Source organism: Planococcus citri, chromosome 4 (genome assembly GCF_950023065.1).
Source record: "Planococcus citri chromosome 4, ihPlaCitr1.1, whole genome shotgun sequence".
Lineage (NCBI taxonomy): Eukaryota > Metazoa > Arthropoda > Insecta > Hemiptera > Pseudococcidae > Planococcus > Planococcus citri.
In genome coordinates, this window is record NC_088680.1 from 61,279,695 (window position 1) to 61,296,650 (window position 16,956).

Genomic DNA, 16,956 nt, shown 5'->3' on the forward strand with positions numbered 1-16,956 from the left:
ATATGGTGGCACCGCTACCGGTAATGGCGTGTCTCCTCTTTTTAGGAAGTGCGCTATACCGTCGCCTACCCAAATGAATTCCGTAAAAATCGATTTACCGGGGACTTTGATGTTACTAGACCGTGCCCCTGTAGTGTCTAGTCCTTTTAGTTTTCCGAATTGTCATCGTTTCCTTGGTCTTGACTCTCGTTGGAATCGTGATCTAGGTCGATTTCTTCGATTTCTGCACAGAAATCGGCATTGTCCGGAGTACCTTCTCCTACCGTACCATCCTCGTTTATTACGAAGAAATGTACTGGTAAAGGTATCTGACTAGACACTTTCGGTTGGAAAGTCGAGGGTTTTCTGGCTTCATGCGGTTTTTCACCACGATTGTCGCTGTTCTGGGGTTTAGCATTATCATTACTGTTGTTATTACCACCAGAATTGTTCGAATTAGTATTAGTATGAGTGTTCTGTTTAACGCCATTACTATTACTAGTTTTGTTCGAGTTGGGATAGAAATTAATTTTCTGATTCCCTTTGAAATTGTTACCTAAAGCCTTTTGTAGCTTTTGGTATGCCATTTGTAGTTGTCCTTCGTTTACATTTTTGTTCGTAACAGCTAGATACGATTTCTTCGGAGGTTCCGGCGCATTATGCGGTGAATTCGTGATCATGGGTTGGTTCGTCCAGTTCCCTGTTGGAGTAGGACCTTGCGTAGAATTCCTATTCCTGTCAGAATTAGAATTCTTCGCATTCTTCTGAGAATTCCAACCCCCGTTAGGGTTGGTATTCTGGAAGTTTTGGTTGTTACCCATATTCCAATTCGAGTTGGAGTTTTGATTCCAACTTATTTGTGGACCGAAGTTTTGGTTTGAATTCATCGGAGTCTGATTAGTCCATTGATTCGAATTCCAGTTATTATTCGGGTTACCGGGAATCTGCGTCCACTGTCCATTTGCATTGAGTATCCAATACGTAGACTGCGGTAAACCGTTTCCGTTATTCCAATTGTTGTTAGGCATTCTATTCCATTCGAACGATGGAGTTTGTTGCCATTGAACGGGCGTCATCGCGCTGTTGCGAACTGCAATGCGTACATTATTCTTCGGGTCAGAGTCATAGTTAGCGAATTCGTCAAGTTTTCTTATAAAACCTTCCACTGTAGTTTGTTTCGCTAATTTCTTATCGTATGGGTAAGGCACTTTTTCAGCTGCCACTTCCAGTACTTTGGAAATATTTGGATGTTTGCGTTTGATTAGAGATAGGACCCATCTCTTTATCTCCAAGAACAGACGTTTCTCCGTTTTGGTTTCGCAAAAATATTTCTGGAAATATTCCCATGCATCGTTTTGACACTGACTGTTCCAATAATGTTGAAGGAATCGCTGTTTTAGGTCTTCGTAGTCCGTTATTCCCACCATGTCGCCTTTCCACTCTGTCGCATCTTGAGTCTCAATTACTCCTTGGAATGCGTAAATTTTCTGAGTTTCGGCGGCATTGCTTTTGTTTACGTAGTCTTCGAACTGACGTACAAATTCATGAGGGAAGTAACGTTTCGATTCATCGTAATAAATGCCAGCACTTCTGACCAAGTTGGCATTTATTTTCAAGGTTGGGGTTGAATTAAGACCACTGTTGGGTCTACATCCACCTTCCTTTCTCATATCCGCAACTGCATGAGCTAACTGGCTGCATTCTGCCTTATGTTTTGTCATTTCATTTTTGAATAGGTTGGTCGCTTGGTCAAATTTGGTTTCACATTGCGTTGCCTTTTGCATCGCGCTGTCAGCTTTTTGTAAAGCTGCACCAGTAGTTTGACCTACATATTCTTTCATGCCAGTGGCCCATTGGGTACAGTGTTCACGAACGTCTTTTACGTCGTTTCTGTATCCGTCAATGTTGCGGTTCGTACTACCTGCATGGTCCACAAGATTAATTAGACAGTCTTCTATTCGGATAAGGCTGTGTTCTTGAACTGCTTGACCAATCTGTAGGTTCTCTATGGCACCTTCAGTGAAATCCCATGTTTGCTGAAACAACGATCTCAACGGATCATTTATTTCAGCATCAGTGGCGATTTCAGGTCGTTTCGGTTCAGTTTTGGATCTGCATTCTTCCCTTTTTGAGTCCCTGTAATTTTGCAGGTGACGTGTCCTCGCTGGGGGCGGGTCAGGGAGATCTGATCCATGTACCATGTTGTTTTCTTCGGTAGGTACGTAATCTTCGTCATCCTCATCATCATCCTCGTCATATTCTTCGTCAGAATTGTTTGATGGCGGATGACTGCTGAACAATGATTCCACAAGGTTCTGCGGACTCGATTGTTGTTCAGGTTGTTCTACGTTTAAATCCTGCGTAGGTGGATTTTTTCGATTTTTCCGTTTGGATTTGTTATCCGAATTTTTCAACGTAACGCACGATTCTTCGTGCGTTTCACCAATACATAAGCAATGTACTTGGTGTTGCGTAAGGGCTACCGCTTTACTTCGGGTGCCTGCAGCTGGTCCAGTAAATGCCATTTCGTTCGAATTCAACTACAGCTGGGATAATATTACGGCGAATATTTTCCCGTTTGTGTGAAATTTCTTGTAAATTTCAAACACAAATTCACGTGCAATGCTGGTTTTAATTCGCGAGTTGGTTCTGGTACACAAAAATATTCTATCACGTAAATTGCGCTTCACTAGCACTGAGCTATACAGTCGGTTGACTCAAGTCGCTAGATTACTACGGCGAGTAATCCGGACAAGATAAAAAGCGCTGAGTCAGGACGAACTGTTTCACACGTGCTCGAAACGTGTTTCTTAGCGGGATTCGAGTGCAAAGTCACTTCAGAGGTGACTCGGACAAGATAAAGAGCACTAGATCTCAGCTAAAAAATTAGCTTCGAATGAATCGCGAACACGAACACGAATTGCTGGAGAAAAAATTCAGGTGCCAAAATACCACCTTGGGTATTTCTGAAAAAATACAAGGACACTGAATTATCACTCAGCTTTGAGTGCTGGTTTGAAAAATACGCGAAAAATGCTTGCGATGTGTTTGCTTTGATTAAAAGCCACTCGCGAAATGAATAGTAATATTCAACGATATTACTTACCAATATTGCTGCTAAATAGAGCTTCGAACTTAGAGTTCTACTGCTGCTGATCGCGTGGTTGAAAAACAAACGCGGAGAAATTATGCAAATAAATTGCTTAGTATCAAAATTCACTTTAAAAATAAAACGTGAAAAGATACCGGACAAGACACACACTAAAGACGCAAAAATGCGCGCGAAAAATAACACAATGACAGTCAAGCTGCTTCTCTGGAGGAGCGTGGCTATAACCGTCGTCACACTTGAAAAGAAAAATATATAATGCGAGCCGCGGTAGCTATCAACTCGACGGTTGGTGGCTACACAGCTGCAGCGGCGACATCGCAAAGATGGCGGCTAGTGCGACGTGTGTGTCTGTCCTTGGGTGGTGGTAGGGGTCACGCAACAATGCGGCGGACAAGCTGGAACTCGCTTTTCACGTTTCGACGAACGGATTGAGTTCTGAGAAATTCTCAACGGATTTTTTATCCATCGATGGATTTCATCATCTACCACCACACATACACATGTAAAGATAAACACGTTTTCGTCAAATTCTGGCAAATTTGACTAGGTGTGTGTGTGTATGAGTGAAAGCAACTTAATACTTTCGTGATTATTTACTTTGAAATATTCACAAGTATTCTTTCCTTTCCTATTTTCGGACACTTTGGTCTGAGAATAGTCAAGAAGTGAATCGTAAGTACAATGAAATCATACTGCAAGTATTATTTTCCAAAGTTTGGTCGCGATCTAAACTTTGTACTCATAACGATTTACTTCCTCCAAGCTCAGATTACGACGAATCTGTGCTTTTTGGACACTCGGAAGGGCGCCAATGTAAGAGGGTAAATTGACTTAAAGCATGATTGGTAATGTACTTATCGATTGTGGTTGCTATTGTGTTGTTTCCAAGAAATATCCCTTAGAGTATTTCTACTAAATACTCACCGGAATACCTCACATGCTCGGCTAGGGCGTGAGTAGGAAATGGTTGCTTTTACACTCTTAACATATGATCATACACACCATAAATAATAACAAGTTATACACGAGAATAATATTTAATGTGTGCAATATTAACAACACTTTACATGAATAGCACATAAGCAAATGTACTAGTTAACATGACACTTTCTTAAACTAAATATACACACGTTGGTGTTACACACTGTGGTGTAGGTTTGGATAAGTGATCTCCTCTGGCAAGGAGATCTAACTTATTCACACTGATATGTGCAAGTACTTACCCAGAGTGGCGACGAGTAGATCATCACTCCTTCTCGTCTATTCATTGGTTTCACTAATAACTAACTAAAACTAAAGCACTAAATATAACACTTAACACTCGAGAGTAAAACTTATACTTAAATGACTGCATTAACCCATTAACCGTGAATAACATACCCGCGTGCACTCGGATACATTACTGGCGTTCTGTACTCTCGTCGCTTGGCTCGTATGGCTAGCTGACGAGAATACAACGCAGTGTTGCCTTAGTGCAACGCAGTGTTACCATGTGGGCGAGCCCTATACATACCACGTACGGCATAGTAGTATATCACATTTTTATGATGAAATTCATATTGAATGTTTTTGTTTTGATGATTGTTTTTTTTGTTTAAAAACTTTATTAACGGGTATTAAGCCGGATTACAAAAATAGATTTTGCTAATATTTCGCAAGAATTACATCTAGCTTCTTCAGAGCAGTGTTCACCACTAAGGGTTCCTTCTTGATTGAGATCTAGTTATATGTAGGTCCAAGTTGGGTGTGGTCTCTCTCCTGATTGGTCCCAGCACCAAGGGTGTGGCCTGTCACATGGGTGTGGCTTCTTCCCTCATTGTGTTGGGTATTGTCCTATCTTTGTCCCATTTCCTGGGTGTGTCCTTGATTGAGGTTTTCTTCCCAATTTTCAGCCTGGTGGCTTTTTGAGATTTGTCTTTTTTGGAGTATAGGCTTCCGTGCTCTTGGTAGGGTGAACCCATCTTCTCTGTTGAAATTGTTGCCATGCTTGTAGATTTCGATGCTTTCTCTCACCATTCAGTCAGTCCACCTTGTTTCTCTTGACAATACTTTGGCCTTGGTGAAGTCTACAGTCTTCTGGCATTCTGCTGAATGTTTAGCCACAGCTGACTTCTTCACCCTTGCATGTCTTGTGTCACTTTCATGTTCCTTTATCCTTGTTTTTATCTGTCTTCCAGTTTGCCCAACATAGTGTTTTCCACATCCACAGGTTATCTTGTATACTCCTTCTGTTTCCAAGTGGACTTTGTCCTTTGTTGGGGGGATTGTGTCTTTGATGGTTTTGAGAGGTTTGAACACTATAGTTTTATGTTATGTTTCCTGAGCAGTTTTCCAATCCTGTCTGTGGTGTTTTGGACATATGGCATTATCACAATCTTTTCTTTTTCTTCAGGTTCCTCCTTAGGTACTCTTTCTTCCCCAGTTTGTCTGATTATTGATTTGATCAGCTGTTTGCTGTATCCGTTTTCTTGGAAAATGGTAGTAAGTTTCTCCAGTTCTTGTTCCAGGTTTTCTTCATGGCATACTATTCTGGCACGTTTGGCTAGAGTGTGGATTACTCCTTTCTTCTGTGCAGGATGGTGGTGGGAGTCTGCCCTTATGTATTTGTTGGTGTGTGTGGGCTTCCTGTATACATTGTGCTGCAGTTTCTCTGTGTAGTTTAACATCTAGGAAGGCAAGCTCATTGTTTTTCTCCTCTTCTACAGTGAATTTTATGGCTGGATGAATGCTGTTCAGGTGTTGTATGAATTCTTGCAGTTTGTCTCTTCCATGTTGCCAAACAGCAAAAACATCATCCACATATCTTAGCCAGATCTTTGGTTTCAAGGTTGCTGTCTCCAAGGCTTTTTCCTCAAACTTTTCCATGTAGAAATTTGCCACTTTGGGGGAGAGAGGTGAGCCCATACCTACTCCATCGTTTTGTTCATAGAATTCTCCATTGTATAGGAAATAGCTGGCTTTCAGGCAGCGGTGAAAGAGTTTGGCCAAATCATTAGGAAACAACTCCTTTAGGTATTCCATGGTTTCCTTCAGGGGTACTTTGGTGAACAAGGACTCCACATCAAAGTTGACTAGAATGTCTCCTTCCTTAGTGATGATGTCTTTTGTTTTCTCAACAAAGTCTGCTGTGTTCTTCACAAAGCTACTGGTGTTGCCAACATGAGGGGATAGCTCTTTGGACAGATATTTGGCCAGGTTGTAAGTTGGTCCATTGATACTAGATATAATTGGTCTCAGTGGTACATCTTTTTTGTGGATCTTTGGCAGTCCATAGAGTTTCGGAGCTCTGGAGTCCTGGGGGGTTATCCATTTTTTTCTTTGGCATCAATGGTTTTTTCCTCAAGTTTTGTGATTTAAAAAAAAAAAATTGGATACTTTTTGATCACTTTTTTGGACTTTTTCGATTATTAAATGAGCAGGAATAATATTCATTTTTAGCATCTGAAAAAGAAAAATCTGAGATATTGGAGAAAAATTGGATGAAAATCATTTCAATTTGCGATGTGAATATAACAAAGAGTAGATACGTGAGCTTAATCCTTGATGAACAAAGTCTCTCATGTATAACCCAGAACGATACCTGCCCCATTTCATCGCACCTTTCCACAGTTCACTTTTTCACTGCCATTAACGCGATTCGAGCTGGACACGCGGCAACGACCACATCAGTGGAGAAAAATTGTAATGAGCATGGCAGCATCGAAGAAGGGCTTTGTAGGCATAGATATCTTATTGCTATTCTACGAGATTATCATGTTTACCTCTTACCATGGGCGCGAACGAATCGAACCTGTGTGTCTGCTGCAGTGTACGACTATGCACATTTATATAGTACTCGTATAGTTACCTCGCATCGTAAATATTCATCGACAATACATTTATTAGAGATTTTTAAAATTGTCATTTTTGTGACGCGGTGTGGGTTAATGCGATTTTTATCGCTTTAGTTGGCTATATGCGCGAGCTATAGAGACTAGAGAGCAAAGTGTGAGTTATTTTCTACGTTGTAAAAGCTATTTGTTTAACAAGAAAACGCATTTAAATGAACATATTGATGGCGCGCGCCTTTTAGAGGAGTAAACAGAGAGAGGAGAAAAAAATAATACTCGATGCGAACGAAAGAAAACGAATCAGAAATGGATGATATTTGTTGCCGCATCGGCCGGAAACACGTATAAATTTTTAATGCGAAAATAGTACTGTACTCTACAATATGCCAGCGAAGCGCAGTCACTAGATGCATAATGCATTCTGATCGCCGTTCGTGTATTTTACCTCGATTTAAAATATTTATCTCATTAAAACGATCATCGAGTAAATTGCCGTTCTTCAAATGATGCTCGTAGTATGATGGTTTTATTTTTTTTTTCGCTTTTTTTCCATCATCGTGTCTACTTATAGAGTATAAAAATTACTTCGGCGAAAAAAAAAGTCAAGCTCATTTATTACAGACTCGTTGAAGGAAATTTTTTTTCTTTTCATAAATCGAAGGCTTTACCATTTGCTTAATACGTTTAATTAATTCGTTCGTTTGCCGATCGTCTATGGTACTGGATTTCATTTTTTTCTTCTTCTTTATGTGACATCCCACGGTGGAAAAATGTTAAAATTATATCCATAGGTACTCCTCGTATAGTGGTGAAATTCTTTTCAAATACACTTACGTGTTTGGGATATTTACATAGGTATTAAGGTTAAATTATCTATTGCTATAGGATTAGGTATAGGTACTCCTGTTGTTGTTATTGCTCTTGTCGTGGTCGTCGTCTCGCTATTTTTTCCCTCTCGTTGCGCTTATTAGCGTCGATTTTGCGCTCCGGTAATTTTACCGTCTGCTTATGAAGAAATTATTCGCTCGGTTCATTCATAAGCTGTGATTTTAACGTGTACTTAGGTCCCAGGTGCAGGATTCTATTGTGTGTTGGTTTTAACAATGAACAAAATGATTAGTTTATCACGAAGTGTATCTATCTCGAGATGGGATAAAACATATGGCTTGAAATTTGAAACATATGTGTGCTTTTTTGTGAATAATTCAACTAAAGTATTTTGGGTGATTTAATAACCAAAATTTCATCGATTTGAAAAATCATTATTTTGACAATGTTGCTTATTTATTCTTTATAAAGAATGTGGAAGTCCTTTTTCCCCTGGTTAGTTTTCAAAAAAAAAAAACCAAAAACGTTGGCTGATGTATGTACGATCTTAGGTGAAGAAGATCGGATATCATCAAATTGGAAAATTTATAACAGATATCTGAAAAGATGCGATAAAAGATATTTCTTCACTTCTGATTAGATAGGCTCAGACCTGTTTAATCAGATCTGATCCAAACATACGCTGAACCCAATTCAATCTGACCAGATCTAATCACTAATCAGATTGGAATTTTGACCTGATTGGATCTGTTCAGACATGATCCGATCTTATTATTTTCCCTGTGGGTAGAACTGATAAGATCTGATTAGATCAGATGAATCAGGATCTAGGGGCAGATGAAATCCAGAAGACATTCCATGGATTCGTTTTGAACTGACTAGGTAGATCATGTAATCAAATAGGTTTAAAGAGGTCTGATCAGATCCGATCAGTTTCCCTGAGAATCATTTTTTAAAAGTGATTCTGTTGGTAATTCAAAACCGATCAAACCACTGATCTGATTAGATCTAAAATAATACCCGGATTTAATCAGAGTCAAGTCGATCTGATGAATGTGTGATCAGATCCGATCATGTTTCCCCTATTGGATGTAATCCGATCAAAACTCTGACCTATTCAGGTTTCGTTAGATTTAAATTCTAAATGGGTTTGGAAAACACTCGGATCTGATCAAATATGATCCAACTGGCCTGATCAGATCAGATCTGAATTAACCTTATTAAAATCTGATCACATCCAAACAGGTCTTCCTTATGAGATCTAATCACGTTTAAACAGATCTGATGTGATTATAATTCTGATCTGATCATATTTGGTCAGTTCAAACTATGTAGATCTAGAGAACGTGTGAATCTGATAAAACCGGTTTTATTAGGTCTATGTTTATCTGATATGCTTACTTATCTATTTAGGGTTTCTCTATTGGATCTAATCCGGTCTGAACAGGTCTAATGCGATCAAACCTTTGGTCTGATCTGATTTGGTCAGATGAAATTGGATCCTGAGATTTTGTTTTTCTTTCAATTTTACAGAAGTTTATTTAATTTTAATGACATCCCTTGAAAAAATGATTGCATTTGACTGATCAGATCAGATCAGAGCATTCCATAGATCCAAGTTGGTGTGACCAGGTCTATTATCAGATCTGGTCAGATTATTGTTTTGATCAGATCAGATCTCTTCAGACTTGATCAGATCTTATGAGGTCCGGCTATTCCTTAGATCCAATTTATCAGATCTGATTTGCTCAATACCTGATCGGATCTAATCGTTTTCCCCTGGTCTGATTAGATCTGTTCTGACCTGATCAGATCTTATCATTTTCCCTTGTGATTTGATTAATTTTCGGTTTAGGTATAATTGTTCATAATCTGAAGAATTCTAGATAAATTTTGCTTAAATTTTGAGATGTTCTGGTGCCTGATTTTGCGTTTTGATTAATTTTTGTGGCATTTAGACGCAGTTTCGTTCAATTTTTGCTGAATTTTGGTTCAGTTTTTCTGAAATTGTACTAGTATGAAGTCTCTTAGAAGGTTATTGACCTGCCTGTCTGGCTTCCAGTATGGTCTCTCTCTGAAGGTTATTGACCTATCTGTTCGGCTTCTGAAGGTTGTCTGGCATTCTGTCTGACATTTTAAGGTCATTGACATACCTACCTGTCTGGTTTCTGGAGGATGTCTGACCTTGTAAGGTCATTGATCTGTCTGTCTGTCTGTCTGGCTTCTGGAGGCTGTCTGGCTTCTAGTCTGGTCTCCCAAGGTCATTGATCTTTCTGTATGGTTTCCTGTCTGGCACCTTAAGGTCATTGGCATACCCACCTGTCTGGTTTCCAGAGTCTGTTTGGCCTCATAAAGTCATTGACCTGTCTGTCTGGTTTCTGGAGGCCGTCTGGCGTTCTGTCTGGTATCTCAAGGTCATTGACATATGTACTTATCTGGAGGCCGGCTGGCTTCTAGTCTGGTCTCCCAAGGTTATTGACCTTTCTGTATGGTTTCCTGTCTGGCACCTTAAGGTCATTGGCATACCTGTCTGTCTGGTTTCCGGAGTCTTTTTGGCCTCATAAAGTCATTGACCTGTCTGTCTGGCTTCTGGAGGCCGTCTGGCTTCTAGTATCGTCTTCCAAGGTCATTGATCTTTCTGTATGGCTTCCGGTCTGGTCTCTGAAGGTGGTTGACCTGTCTGTCCAGCTTTTGAAGGTTGTCTGGCGTTCTGTCTGGTATCTCAAGGTCATTGACATATGTACTTATCTGGAGGCCGGCTGGCTTCTAGTCTGGTCTCCCAAGGTTATTGACCTTTCTGTATGGTTTCCTGTCTGGCACCTTAAGGTCATTGGCATACCTGTCTGTCTGGTTTCCGGAGTCTTTTTGGCCTCATAAAGTCATTGACCTGTCTGTCTGGCTTCTGGAGGCCGTCTGGCTTTCAGCCTGGTCACCTAAGGTCATTGACCTTTCTGTCTGACTTCCGTCTCGGCCTCTCAAGGTCACTGACATTTCTGTCTGACTTCCAGTTTGGCTTCTCAAGGTTATTGTCATTTCTGTCTGACCTCCAGTTTGGCTTCTCAAGGTCATTGCCCTCTCTATCTGACTTCCAGTTCGGCTTCTCAAGATCGTTGACCTTTCTGTCTGGCTTCTGAAGGCTTTTTGGCCTCATGAGGTCATTGACCTGTCTTTCTAGATTGTGGAGGCTGTTTGGCCTCCTAAGCTCATTGATGTTGTCTGTCTGCCTTCTGAAGGCCTTATGACATGGCGACTTGGAAGGAGTCAACTTTTCTTACCTCTGTTTTGTGCCCAAAAATTGTCCATTTCTGAGAGAAGGGTACCCTGTAGTGAAAATCTGACACCGGAAATGAATTCGCCGTCTCAAAAACTAACTTTTCTGGCCAGAATTTTGACTCGATTTGCGATAAAAAGTTGTTTTGCCTGAAAAAAGCATTAACCTAACCCCTTTGGATTTTTTTGATTTCCAAAAAAATCGAGTAAAAGGTCGTTTTTGAATAATTTGGGCTCGCCGAGTTCAAATCTGATCGTTTTGGAACAGATGGGAGGGGGAGGGGGGAGTTGAGTGCCCCGAATAAAGCTTTGGAAATTTTTTTCAAATTAATTTATATTTCATTTTTTTCCATGATTTAATATCAATTTTCACAAAATTGGCAATATATGTATCTTTTGAAATTTGTAGTCATTTTTTTTTTTTGTAAAATTTCATTTGAATTTCGCAATGATGCATCAACTTTTGGTGACTTTTATTTCGACTCTTTTCGTGATTATTTTAACAAAAGCAGTTGAAATTTACCGTTCAAAAATTTCATTACAGGCACCTTTTTCTTACTCTTTTTTTGATCAAAATCTGAAAAAAAAAAAATTCAAAAGTGAAGTGACATATCGATTGCTGGTGATTTGAATACGCTGAGTTCAAATATTGGCTTATTTTTTCAATCCGACCACTCTAACCCCCCCACCCCCTTCACTAATGCTCTGAAACATGATAACTACACCAAAGTGGATGATGTGGCGCACCGTTTGTTAGGTTTTCGTAAATACTGAGTTCAAATACTCACTTATTTTGTTTTTCGATTCGGCTCTCATGCACTGCTTTAAACATGGCTAAAATTCGAAAAATTTGTTAAGGACATGTGACCTGTCTTTTATTTGGGTTTCTTTCCAGCGTAATGAAATCGAATGACAATACATATATTGATGATTAATTTACCAATTCGGCTTCGGATCCAAAAGCATTACTTAATTATAATGTAATTCTATACGATAATATTGTGTTATTCAATTATTCATGTAACCTCATCGAATGATTTTTTTTTTGCACAGGGAGTCCACCTTTGACCGGGTCTGGCACAGTTCACGTTTTCGTTCAAGATGTAAACGATCACAGTCCTCAATTCGAGAGAACCGATTATGTGGCATTCGTAGGCGAGAATTTGCCAATTGGTAGCGAAGTAATACATATTCAAGCGGTCGACTCGGATGCCGGATTGAATTCTAAATTGAAGTGAGTTTTTTTTTCTTTCTTTCAATTTTACGTGTTTTTTTGAATACAGTACAACACATGTATTAGCAAAGAGGATGAGGCCGAGGCTAGAGGGAGTGAGTGAGTGAGATAGAGAAGAAAAAAGAACCGTTGATGAGGAAGAATACTTATACCCATACCTATTACTATACGTATAGAGATAGATAGCTGATATTCATGTATAGGCGAATTGACTCTTCATTTAGAATTAACACGGTTGCTTCTTATTTCAGGTACAGCTTGTTGGGAGAGCGCGTCGAAAGATTCCAAGTGAATTCCGAAACCGGTCTAATATCTACTAAAGTACTTCTGGATCGAGAAGATGTTAGCGTATACCGGTTAACGCTTGTCGCCCAGGATAGCAGTGTTACGGAGCCGAAAGCGTCGACCGTAAATTTACTTATCAACGTTTTAGATGAAAATGATAATGCTCCAGTTTTCGCCGATAGCCAGTACATCGTTTACGTAGCCGATCGAATACAAGCTGGTAAATAATTCTCCATTGTTTTAGTATAGGTACCTAATTAGACCCCTTGAGAATTTTTTCTAATTTCTTCGTTGTGGTTTCCTCGCAGGTGAATTTGTTTGCGGAGTGATCGCCTCGGATGCGGATACCGGCGAGAATAGTCGTCTAGAGTACTCGATGAGCGGTACCGATGTCGGCAGGTTTACGCTGAATAGCAAAACAGGCGTTATCAAGGCATCGAAGGAGTTACGCCTGGAGGACGTAAATGGCATGTTTAAAATCAACGTCCAAGCCACCGATAATGGAAAGTCGAAGAAAAGCTCTTCAATCCAGATCATCGTTCGACTACGTCCAGCTCACCTGTTCCCAGTCATCGTCACACCTAAAGAGAGTGTTTTCATGTTACCGGAGAACTGCAGCCCTGGAAAAGTTGTTACTAAATTGAAAGCTTCGTCGCCCAAATCCGGCACTGCTGCAGTTATTAAGTTCGCTATTGCTGGAGGCAATATCGGCGATGCTTTCAAAGTAGACGCGAATACCGGCGAAGTTACCGTCTCCGATGGCGAATTAGATTACGAGTTATCTTCTCAGTACGAGATTTGGGTCGAAGCTCAAGATTCCGACAGTGTTCCGCTGAAATCAGTCGTCTCGTTGTTGGTGAACGTGACCGATGTGAATGATAATGCTCCGGTATTCGAGAACATCACTTATCACGGTTCTGTATTCGAAGAAGAATATCCTCCGCAGAGTGTGCTCAAAGTCAAAGCTCACGATCGAGATTCCGGTATCAATGGCAAAGTCGCTTATAAACTGAAATCAGATAGCAACGGAGCGTTCACTATTAACTCGAAAACTGGCGAAATAAAGACGAAAGTGAAACTAGATCGCGAACAAATCGATAACTATCAGTTGCTGGTCGAAGCCTACGATGAAGGAACTCCATCTCTAAGAACTACGGTCCCAGTTTACGTGAATGTTTTAGATAAAAACGATAATCCGCCCAAATTCACGAGACTATTCAGCGTCAACGTGACTGAAAATGCTGGACCGGGTGATTTCGTCATCCAGATCACCATCTCTGATCAAGATATAGGTGAAAATGCCAACGCCACGTTCAGTTTTGCCGAAAATCCAGGCAATAAGTTCGCCATAGATGCTTCGTCCGGTAACGTGACCGTAGTCGGACCTTTGGATCGTGAAGTCGAAGACGAATACCTGCTCAAGGTTGTTGTGGTCGATGGATCATGGAGAGCTGAGACTCCTTTAACCATCACTGTCCAGGATCAGAACGATAATGCTCCGGAATTCGAGAACTCTTATTATAATTTCTATTTCCCGGAGAGTAATCAGAACGGAGTATTTATCGGTCAAATAATAGCTCAAGATAAAGATAAACAAGGAGCTAACTCGCTAATCACGTATTCGTTGACTCATCCTTCGGATTACTTCTCGATCGATCCTAGCAGCGCTGAAATATTCTCCAAGAAACGATTACGATACAAGAACTCGATGCTGGATTCGAGTCCGGAGAATCAGTACAGCTTCACTGTCGTAGCCACCGATAATGGTAAACCTCCGATGTCGAACGAATGCCACGTCACCGTCAACGTAATCAACGCTAATAACAACGCTCCGAAATTCGAACGTAAAGAGTATTTCTCCGCTGTACCTCAGACTGCTTCGATAGGTCAGAAAATAACCCGAATCAGAGCTGTGGATAGTTTGGATTACGGTATCAACGCAGCCATCGAGTACACCAAGATGGATTCCAACGATTCTGATATATTCGCTGTGAGCAAATCCGACGGCTGGATCGTTCTGCAACGATCTGCGAAGACAATCAAGCACCTGACTCGATTCGTGCTCCAGGTTCGAGCTTCAGATCACGGAATTCCACCGAAACACGATCAAGCTACGGTCACACTGGTCATCTCGGGTGAAAATAACCATTCTCCTGTGTTCTCAGCGTTGAGCTATCAAGTCATCGTGCCCGAAAACGAACCAATCGGGTCGACTATTCTGACCATCGTTGCTACAGACGAAGACGAAGGACCTAACGGTATGATTAGGTACTCGATGAACAAAACTGACTCGGCTGATGACAAATTCCACGTAGATCCGGTCACCGGAGCTGTGAAAATAACCCAGACTTTAGATTACGATCAAACGAACGAGTATAAATTGAACGTACTAGCTCACGATTTAGGGTTCTCGAGCAGAAGCGCGATTGCCACGCTGACTGTGTTACTGGCAGATATCAACGATAATCCTCCAGTCTTTAATCGGTCCATGTTCGAGGTCCGGATCTCGGAAAAGCTCCCAGCTTACTCTGCCGTCACTCAGATGCTCGCTACGGACTTGGATTCGCCCAAATACGCTATTATCAAGTACAGCATTGCTGGAGGAAGTGGCAAAGATCTGTTTCAAATCGATCCGAATAACGGCACGGTTTACTCGTTGATTAAATTCGACTACGAAGAAAAGGATAAATACACGTTGGAGATTATAGCCTCGAATCCGGACTCGACGATGCAAGGATCTACCCTGATCAACATGGTGATCACCGGAGAGAACGAATTCTATCCTAGATTCGTGCAACCAGTTTTCCACTACGATATATCCGAATCGGCTGCGATAGGCAGCTTCGTCGGTACGGTTCAGGCTACAGATCAGGATGCCGGAGACGATGGAATAGTTTACTATTTATTCGTAGGATCGAGTAACGATAAAGGGTTCGCTGTGAATTCCCTGACTGGAAGCATTACCGTATCAAAGCATCTAGATCGAGAAACGCAGAACCGAGTTGTACTCACAGTGATGGCCAAAAACGCCGGATCTATTCGAGGTAACGATACAGACGAAGCTCAAGTAATCATCTCAATTCAAGACGGAAACGATCCACCTGAATTCTATAACTCGATTTACGAAACCGAGATCGCTGAAAATGTCGAAATAGGTACCAAAGTGCTGCACGTAAAAGCCTTCGATAAAGATGTCAAACAACAACATAACCAGTTCAGTTACTCGATTATAAATGGTAACTTCGATAAAGCTTTTAAAATCGATTCGCAAACCGGAGAAATCGAAACGTCCGCTGTGCTCGATCGCGAAACCATGGCTAGCTATAATATCGTGGTAGCCGCAATCGATACCGGATCGCCTCCGGAAACTGGAACTGCTACTGTCAGGATCGCCGTGGCTGATGTCAACGACAACGGACCTGTGTTCGAACCCTCCGCGCCGGTGGGATACGTGATGGAGAACGAAGCCCCGGGTACGACGGTGATGACCTTGAGTGCCAGAGATCCAGATTTACCACCTAATGGAGCTCCGTTCAAGTATATTATTATGAGCGGAGTGTATCAGAATTTGTTCTCGTTGGATAGTCAAAGCGGCGTTATTACCACTACCCAGCCGCTGGATCGGGAAGTTACTCCGCAGATTGATTTGATGGTAAATTTTTGCATTTTTTTACGATGGATATTTAGGTTAGTTTACGAGTATTCTCACCTTCTTACCCCACCCCCTTTCATTCTGTTTCTCTCGATCGATATTAAATGGGGGATTAGATATCCAAATTCCACTCTTCTTGTTCTCATGAAACAAATTTTTCTCGTGGACTTCTTATTTATTTTGAACTGAATTCAAAACCGATTCAAATATGTACAACTGGCAGGGTGAAATTTTGTACACCGGAGTTTGTGATTTTTCAGTACCTAGTTTAATTTTTTTCTGAAAAAATTGAAAAATTTTCAAAAAGTAATTGAAGTTGAGTAAGTACATATTTGAAAATAGGGTTTTATGCATGTAGAGTTTCAATGGATTTTTTTTTACATTTCTTTTTCTGATAAAATTCAATATTTTTTGGAAAAAAGCGTAACGTTAATGTACCAAAATTTGAGCATTGTTTTGAATTTTTGAGGGCCCAATTGTAAATTTTTAAATTTTAAAACAAGAAACAAATTGGCCCGAGCGAAGCAAGGGAGAAAGTTCTTGAAAATTTGGTTTCGAGAGGCCTAAAAATGATGCTTTCTTTTGGAAGTCGATTTTGTGAAGAAGATAAGGAGAGAACTAATCGAAACGAGGGCAAAACTTTTGAAAATTTTGTATTTTGAGAGAACTAAAAACAATGTTTTTTATGCAAGTCAGTTCATCTTTTGGTTTTTATAATTTTATAATTTGAAAGATCTTTTTAGGATTAAAAATTGAAAAAGGAAAC

General features: G+C 40.5%; 1 protein-coding gene across 1 annotated transcript in view; it reads left to right on the forward strand.

Moving 5' to 3' along the window:
- ft (cadherin-related tumor suppressor fat) overlaps positions 1 to 16,956 on the forward strand; it is a 245,041-nt gene that overhangs the window by 206,765 nt on the left and 21,320 nt on the right. The window contains exons 8-10 of the mRNA XM_065363479.1: positions 12,073 to 12,253; positions 12,505 to 12,758; positions 12,847 to 16,190. Coding sequence (XP_065219551.1) covers positions 12,073 to 12,253; positions 12,505 to 12,758; positions 12,847 to 16,190 — 3,779 coding nt within the window. The remainder of the gene's footprint in view (positions 1 to 12,072; positions 12,254 to 12,504; positions 12,759 to 12,846; positions 16,191 to 16,956) is intronic.